At 36.1% G+C, this 9,588-nt stretch overlaps 1 protein-coding gene across 1 annotated transcript; it reads right to left on the bottom strand.

The window, feature by feature from the left end:
• Nucleotides 1–729: 729 nt before the first annotated feature.
• LOC136043272 (ankyrin-1-like) lies at nucleotides 730–9,333 on the bottom strand (the record flags this gene model as incomplete). The annotated part of the gene is made up of 3 exons (XM_065728202.1): nucleotides 730–943; nucleotides 1,147–1,546; nucleotides 9,102–9,333. Coding segments are annotated over 3 exons (846 nt in total), but the record flags the coding sequence as incomplete, so codon positions are not given.
• Between the last annotated feature and the right edge of the window lie 255 nt (nucleotides 9,334–9,588).

Below are 9,588 nucleotides of genomic sequence, written 5' to 3'. Positions count from 1 at the left end.
TCAGAAGCATAATGGTGTTTTCTTTGTTTGTCTGCGAGGAAACATTGTTGAGGGGTGTCACTCTGTTATCATTTTTCTGTTAAAATTTGCATTATGCTCCAAAAGTGCTTTAATAACTTTTACATGTCTTTAGCTAACAGCCAAATGAAGTGCTGTAGAACCATTTTTAGCTTGGACATCTACATTTGTTCCCTTATTTAAAAAAAGTGAAGAGCTTTCTTCCTTAATAATGTCGTTACGTTCACTTTCACAACTAGCAATAGTGTACGATACTGTCTGCCCATCTTAATCACAATCATTAATATCAGCCCCAAGTTTTAAAAGTAGCTGGTTAATTTCTAAATTGGCATTCTTGGCAGCATCAAATATTGGGGTTTTCCCAGTTTCATCTCACACTTTTGTTTCAGCTTCAAAGCTCATAAGTAATTTTTTAATTATTCCCTTTTTGCTTTTGACAGTGTTATACAAAGGTTTGAACCATTTAACCCATAAGGTGTTAACACCATCAGCAAACTCTAGTAACTCCTCCATAATTTTCAAATATCCTTTTTCAAGAGCGGTGTATAAGAGCACATTATCATTTATGTCTTCGGGACTTGCGCTAGAACCAAACTTTAAAAGAGCCTCAACAATTTTTTATACCATTCACCAAAGCCTCTTAATACTGAAACCTTTAAACAGCTTTTATGCATGGATTTTTAATGATCAAAAAGCACTTCAAAATATTACCAACAGCAGTTAAATTCTCTGCCTCAATTGCAAAGTGAAGTGCAGTTTTACCATATTTATCCTGGTTGTCCACTTTAGCTCCATGATGTAAAAGTAGCCCTGTAGCTGTTTCATTTTTGGCAATATTTCGATTCTTAGCAGCAATATGAAGAGGGTTTACACCATCTTCTCCCTTAGAATCTGCACTATCACCTCCAACTAGAAGTAGCACCGTCTAGTGTTTCAGCAGCAATATGCAATGGAGTATATCGTTTTCGCCACATTTAAGTACATATATAATCAAAACAGGCTCCATATTTAGAAAAAGCTGTACTATTTATGCACACACTGTGTCAGCAGCAACATGCAACAAACTTGTGCCATTGTTGTCTTTGGCATCTACGTTAGCTGCATATTTAAAAGTATGTCAGGAAATACAATATTTTTATTTTCAATTGAATTATAAAGTGGAGTTTCGCCGCATTGATTCTTAGCATCAATTCTAGCACCTCTATATAAAACCATTTCAACAATTTCCGTACGATTACTCATAACACCACAATGAAGAGTAGTAGGAACGATTTCATTATAACTTTTTTCTGCTTTTACATCTACATTAGCTCTTCTATTTAACAAAAAAGCAACAGTTTTTGTGTTGTCGTTTTCAGCAGCAACATGAAACGGTTTGTAGCCTCTTTTTAAACTTGAGGTAAGCGTACAATAAAGAAGAGATCCAAATTCTAAAAGAATTTCAGCAATTCCAGTAAAATTGTTTCTAGCTGCAACATGAAGAAGACTTGTACCATCATAATCTTTGTCATTAACATCAGCTCCATTCCTTAACAGGCATGCAGTAATTTCTATTTTCTTACTTTTAACCGCGTAGTCAAATCAAGTTTCACCTTTGGTAGTTTTAGAGTAAATTCTAACCCATCTGTCTATCCTCATCTGAACAACTTCTTCATGACAAAACTGAGCAACGTAATGAAGAGGAGTTGTATAAGACTTTTAGTTTTCCCGTTAACTACAGCCATTTGATAAAAGTAACTTTGGGACTTGTGTGCTTCGACTAAGTTTTCCCGTAACAGCTTCAAGAAGTAAGTCATATGTGCTAAGAAGCCCAAAAATATCGTTTAGCTCCTTAACTCCGTTACCTTTCTCTTGTTTACCTTCGCAGACTCAGAGTATAAACTGTTCCAGCTATTTTGATTATTTTGCATATTCGCTTTAATCCTTACTCTCAAGTCTAAGGATATTGACTAGTGTCTATTAATTAACCACTGATTGTTAATTGATTGAACACTGACTGTTGATTGATTAAAGACTAGTTGATTATTGCTCTCGAGCCAAATTTCCCTTTCAAGGAGTATTTTTACTGGTCATTTCAATCGCTCCAAAGGTTGAGTGATTGACTTGTGGCTTCAAGATCTGGTTTGAGACACTGACTGGTTTTCATTGATTAAAGCAGCTTTCCCTGGAAGCTACCTTTGTTCCAAGATGCAAAAAAGAGAAAATGAGAAAATGACTATAATTCATTAATTTCTAATGGCTTTTTAAAATAACGCTGGGAATTCCGGCTCTCCTTCTATACAAAATTTCCCTTCCCCCACGAAAGATATCTCCAACGAAAGATACTCCAATGTAACCCCTACTCCTTCCACCAGAAAAATATACCCTGAAAGCATTTGTATACTTCCGAACAGCCAATACTAAATGTAAACACTGGGCAAAGTCTTAAGCTTTAGCCCTTCCCCTTGGGACTGTGGAAGGTTAAATCATCCCCAAAGACATTATTGCTATATTTGTTGACTATGCTGAAATAAGGCTATCTCAAAATTATATTGAGCAAAATGAGTATAGGATGGGAGCTAGTTATCCTCCGATGCTTTTGGTCACTTAAAAAGGGTGCTAGAACTTTTGGTTTCCAATCAACTAAGCCCTCTCCCGAACTTCTACGATCACAGGTTCGATATGATCACACCAGGAGAAAAAGCAAAAAAGAAAACAAAACAGAACAAAAAAAGAGAAAAAATAAGCATCGGTGATCCTTCTTCTGGAAAGAAAAGCAAAATTCCACATTTTTATACATAGGAACTTAAAACCTCTACAGTTGGTTTCTCTAGTATGCTGAATCTGATGGTATGATTTTCATTAAGATCACTTGATGTTTTGAGATGTTTTCGCTCTTTTTCAAAAATTGGGCAAATTTCTCAGGCTCGTAACTTTTGATGGACACAATAAAATTTGATGAATTTTAAATATTTTGAAAAACCATTAAAATTTCATTCTTTTGGTGTAACTATATATCTATATATTATATATTTGATGTATATATATATATATATATATATATATATATATATATCGTATCTATATATTTTGGTGTATCTTGAGGAATACACCCTCCCCGAAAATACACCCCCCGGATGGCTGGTTTCCAATAACTTCCAATTTATGAAAAAAGAATAGAGCTCTTAGTTTCTGATCGAATGAGCATCCTCTGAAGTCTCTACAGCCTTGAGGTGGAGGGGGAGATGTGGAGAAACTGTTTCAGCTACTTTTAATCCTGACACAGACAGTATTTGTTAATTTAATTTTAAACCTTCTGAAGTATATCTGAAAAATTAAAATTAATATGACTCCCAAAAGGTTCTACCGATGCTCTTTGACAACCTGGACACACTTATACACTTTTCAATAAATTTAAAATGTAAGAGCCAAAGGAGTAATAGTATTATCATAATGTTTCAACTTATTACACCAGCCGTTTTCGATATCTTACTGAGGTGTCTTATTGGCAACCACAAACACGATGCTTTTTTATTCATTGCATAGTAACATCTAGTTTTAAAGCGTAATGGGCCAACCGCATGATTATGGGGGGGGGACATGCCTAGTGTCCCTAAGGACATAGTTGCTGGACCGTTATACTATGGTGAACTAAATGGCTGCATCAAAATTTTGACTGGATGTGTTTGGAAAATAAAGGGGCTTGGGAGAAGGGCTGGTTAGCCTCCAATCTCTTTTTACTCTTAAAAAGTAAAACAGAACTTTGAATTGAACTAGCTCCTTTGAAAGTTTCAATGATATTTTCAGTTATTATACAGTGGTGCTACCTATGACATTGATTAAATGCCGTTTTGAAAACATGCATGCATAAAGCTTTTCCATTAATTGAAACTTCCCAACGTTCCCTAAAAGTTTCATCTTAATAATTTTAGCGTCATTAGTTACATTAACTATAGTGGTAATATTAAGAGAATACACATAGTGCCTTCTGGCTAGTTAAAAATCCCCCGCAACGTGCCCTTAAAGGTCTAAATTAATAAAATTAGCTGTTCTTAAGATATTACTCTGTAACCTTTTCGAAAGTCCACATACTCATAGTTTTTTTTATTTACTTCAACATCCGCCTGGATATTCCTTAAAAGCTTCACCTTAATACCCTAAGCTTGCGTACTAGTAATAGCTGTAGCAGCATTGACAGCAGTATGCGCACTGCATCTTTGGTTTCTTCAGCATCCCCTTCAACACACGCTGAAAGTTTCAGCTTAATAAATACCATCATTCATTTCAGAAGCATTTTTGATGTTCCACTTGACAATATGTGAGGGTGTAGTGTGTTTAGATTTATTTCCATACAGTCTCTATATATCCCAAATTTATCGCCTTAAAATCCTTAGTTTTAATAGCAGTAGCATTGTTAGTAGCTGTAGAATTAATTGTGGTAGCCTAAGCCGTAGTGGTAGCAGCTGTAATAGAGGTATTAATAATAGTGACAGTAGCATTATTAGTGTCTCCATTATCATTTCCTGGATTTTCCAAATCAATATAATCAGTTATCCCTGTGTTGTACCCTTTTAATCCATACACATATAATGTGACATAATATGTTTTGATTTATTTAAATACTCCCCTAAACATTTCGAAAGATTCATCTTAAAACCCTTCTACTTCTTGGAAACTAAAGTTCAAACATGCCTGCCTTTCTCAATAACATACACTATGTGTAACCAATGAATATATTGCCTAACTTACAGCCCTTGCCCTGAAGACTGTGGGGAGGTTGGTATCCCCACTACTGAACCTTTTAATAATGCTGAACGAAATAGCTCTCTTAAAATTTCAATCATATGTGTTTTGGAGAATGATCAGCTTAGGAGGGGGGGGGGGGCTGACGTCACTCCTTTTACTTTTGAATCTAAAAAAGGGCACTTAAACTTCTGAATTCCAATCAGATGAGCTCCATCTGATATAACTGTACATTACAAATCAATTGAGCCTCTCCTAAGGTTCGCTTGTCTCTCTCATTATGCCTGTGTATATGAGCGGGTGTTTTCATGTTTCTGTTTCAGTGTTTGTGTGTTGCTCTGTCTGACTCAGTTTGTTTGCAGGTGTTTTTGTTTCTCTCTCTCTCTCTCTTTCACTATGCCTGTGTGTCTGAGCGGCTGTTTGCTCGTATTTTTCACTATTCCTGTGTGTCTGAGTGGGTGTTTACATGGTGGTGCTTTTGTGACTGAGAAGCTGTTTTGCTTTTCTCTCTCTCTCACTATGCCTATGTGTCTGAGTAAGTGTTTTCATGTTTTCTTTTCTGTCTTTTTGTGTTACTTTGTATGACTCAGTAGGTTTGTAGGTGCTTTTGTCTCTCTCTCTCTCTCTCTCTCTCTCTCTCTCTCTCTCTCTCTCTCTCTCTCTCTCTCTCAAAATGCCTGTGTATATGAGTGGCTATTTGTTTGTCTCTCTCACTAGGCCTGTGTGTCTGAGCGGGTGTTTGCATGTTTCCGTGTCTGTCTTTGTGTGTTTGTGTGTCTATGTTTTTGTAGGTGTTTTGGTTCTCTCTCTCACACTATGCTTCTGTGTCTGAGTGGCTATTTGCAAGTCTCCGTAACTATATCTGTGTGTCGGAGTGGGTGTTTACATGTTTCTGAATCTGTCTTTGTGCTTGTGTATCTGACTCTGCATGTTTGTAGGTGTTTTTGTCTCTCTCTCTCTCTCTCACACGATGCCTGTGTATCTGAGCGGATGTTTGCAACTCTCTCTCACTATGCCCCTATGTCTGAGTGGGTGTTTGCACGTTTCTGTGTCTGTCTTTGTGTGTTTGTGTGCCTGACTCTGTGTGTCTTTAGGTATTTTGAAATCAATATTATACAGGTAGGAAAGGGTATTTTCCGCTATGAAGTCGTTCAATCGAGGATTATCTACATACATGCTGAGAAACTCACTTTAAGGATAGCCACGACATCGAAAATAAAATATACTAGTGCATGAAAACAACAGCTTCTGGTTGATAAATCTTGTACTCGCTTCCAATTTCGGATAATAGATTTTTCACTTTGCCCAAAGAAGTTTTTGATATTGGATGTGTAGAATACATAAGGTAGGTCAAGAGGATAAAAAATACAATGTTCTTCACTGTTAGAAAGATGCACAGCCAATTACACGTCTTTACAGTCGACGGGCTACTATTAACAATGATAATGCGATCTTTAGCGTTGTGAGTATGTTCAAGGAGATCCAAGGGTATGCAATAGGTTTTGTATTTGGACATGCATCCAAGTTGAGTACATTGATTATTTGATCTATGTTCTTGGTGCTAAGTCTAATAGAACACTGCCATCGGGGGTAATTACCTAATAGGTTTCAAATTGATTTAGCAAGATTAATTAATTTACTCTCCGTAAATGCCTTGCAAAAGATGTACTCTAAACGTATAGTGCCGGTTCGGAAAATACTCATATTTTGAGTACTAGACAAATCCAATGTAATAATACTATGAGTTTTTACAAGCATTGTATTGGTTATACCATTTTCAAATAGTTGTGAACGTCGATCTAGGGATCTCAATGTCAATTCATATAGGACCCCTTAGGATTCATCAAAGAATAAATTGTAGAGCGGAATTCCACTTACTTTACATGCAAGAGATGAAGCCCAAACATTTCAAATATGTATGGTGAGTTTGACCATGATCCTATATTACTAACACTCTTTACAAAATCCAACGTGAGTTTTGAAGGAATTCCACCACTGATAAATGAAGATAGGTGTAGGTACCTGAACCCGCGGAAATACGTCGCTGATTCGTGATTGTGTGCGGAACAAGCAGTTTGATATTACTTCCACTAGTTCTTAATTTATCAATTGCCAAAGCAACAGAATTTTTGACCTGTTGTTTTCGTAAATGAAGTATTGCCGAGGCGAGAGAAACTGTTAGATCAGGTGTAGTGGCAAGTACCTTTTGTAAAGCTAAATTAGACGGGGCAAGTTGTAACTTTATGTCAACCTTGACATTAGCAGGCAACCATTGAAGCTTATTAAATATTTAATTATTTATTTTTCCGAACAAGTCTAAATAAGTAGTTGCCACCTCTCTAAGTATATTGGTAGTGTTTGTATCCGCTTTTTATTCAAACCCAATGGCTAACCCCTCAATTTCTTATAGGACTTTGGAGTTATCAACATAAGTTTTATGCTACGTACATAGTTTGAAAGATTATTTCTAGTGCTCTCAAACTTTCCATTTATGTATACACTTATTTGTCTAAACAAATTGTGCAGTACACAATTTTTACAAGATAATCCTTTGGCAGCACTTATGTAATAGAAAAGTACTTTTGTTTGTCCTGATATTGATTGCTGTGTTGCTACTCCTAAACCACAAAAATTTGGTCATGGAATGGACTATTACAAGGGTCGTTCTTCAATGGCGGGTTAGGATCTTGGCAATTGGTTTGCTAAGTTGTTTCTCTTCTGCACTAACCCTGGCTAAAGTATATGATGCTCCGGTCACCACAGATTTCGCGTCCTCTACACTTCACGATTGGGGCTATGAGCAGGATTTTAAAGAATACATTTCAAAAAATCTCAGGTCTAGCACACGATCCCTCGGCGAGCGATGGAAATCACGACAAAGTGGAAAACGTTTAAAAAGGTCGAGAAACACCTCATGTCTCATCAGTCTCTACACAGGTCAGAAGTGAAAGACATCGCTCTTGTCAAACAAGAAAAAGAAACCAAGAGAAAAAATTGTTAGATCAAAAAGGATTTCTTTTCCTGGACAGAAATGGCATGTTAGCACACAAAGATTCCCACTCCTGAGTCGCCTCATCATTGAATCTTTTCACTGAAGATAACCTTTGTGTGAGTGTAAGACATGATTAACTTTAAAAATCTATCTACAACAACCACTCTCTGAAAACGTTCATTCCGAAGTTTATTCCAGTGAAGACTATTTTATAGCTTTGAATTCCACATGTAAAGATTTTCACGTGGTAGTGAAAAATCTAAGAATAAAAAACAATGCCCTAAGAATTAAGTGTTTTAATATTGTTTGTGAAATAGTTTATTAATAAAACATATAAATATGTAAAATAAGTCTTTGTCTTCATCCTTTAGATTTCTTCTTCCACGTATAGGTGACTATTGACAACGATTAGTGGAAGTAGATCATCGAGATTCTACTTGTTCTGATCTTGGCATGCAAAGCAAGGGTCACATTTTCTACAGTAACATGTAACTTTACTTTTGTTACATAAATATAATTTATTAAACTATAAAAACAATTTATGTTCACAGACATAAATTGAAATTTTTAACTTGCACTTCATATTCTCTATGTAATTTATATGGATAGCATAATCTACATTTTTCGTCATAGTTATCAACAATAGTACAATCCTCACATGATGACCAGCTGCCCAATGTATACAAATGTAGTGGGCACGCGTAGAATATTCTTTACTTCTGACTGTCTCACTTTTAAAAAGAAACTGACTTGTGGTCGATAAAATGAATATTCCTTTTACTTCTAGAAAGATGATGAGTAATCGAGTGACGTCAAAAACCTGTTCGGTCAGGATTTTTGACTTATTTGCTGTTGCCATGCGAAAACGTCGTCCGTCTGAAATGAATTTCTAGACAGTGTTCAATAGCAAATCCACAATTGAATTTTTTTTGTTTCGATTGATAGGTCAACAAATTGAATAAATGCATGTGGTCCGCGACGCATAAACCTCATACAATAATCCGAAGTAGTATCCAAAGAGACGTATCTTTCATTACATCCTCAAACATTCTTTGAGAGAATATTTTCCTTTGCACTGATAACTTTCAAAATTGATCATTTAGACTCAATCATTTTTCACAAGATACCATATGAAATTTTGTTTCTCACCTCCATCCACTTTTTAATCCTGACACTCTTTCTGGTGATTATAGACTAATAAAACCAAAGAATGAAGATTCTTTCTACATCGAGTACCCTCTCATGACCTACTGGTTATTCACAGAGAGGGGTGGTAACCAACTAAAATATCTAACAAGGAAAACATTTGCATTTTGAAACATTTTAATTCAAAAATAGAATAGTAACATCATCACTCTTTTTTACATACTGAATCAAATCTTGCAGTCTTTGTATATGCATTATATTCACTTCTACTACAAAACATAACTGTCCTTCCAACTTGAATTTTCTCAATGATATCACATATTTTGCAAACATCTCATACCATTCAAGGGTTAGCCGACAACTCCTTGTAGTTTCTACTGCAACATTAGGTGCTCTAGGATTCCTTTTACCACTGCTATCACCTTCGCCTTCCAATATAGTAAAAGCATTCAGTACTAAAAAATATGCCAAGAATTAAATCAGCATTCACAACGTTGACGCTCTGAGATCTTTTCCGATACTGAGGTAAGTGGACCAAATCTTATCTAACCTCAAAGAGAAATTACAGACTGGGACACCGGGACACAATTAACGACCAGGACACAGGGAATATAAATGACGACCGGGACACAGGGACACAACTACAACGGGGACGCCGGGAGGCACAGGGGCGATATATAAATGACGACCGGGACACAGGGAAAGTTTTA

The sequence above is a fragment of the Artemia franciscana genome, unplaced genomic scaffold (genome assembly GCF_032884065.1).
Source record: "Artemia franciscana unplaced genomic scaffold, ASM3288406v1 Scaffold_4237, whole genome shotgun sequence".
Classification (NCBI taxonomy): Eukaryota; Metazoa; Arthropoda; class Branchiopoda; order Anostraca; family Artemiidae; genus Artemia; species Artemia franciscana.
This window is presented reverse-complemented; position numbering and strand designations above follow the sequence as displayed.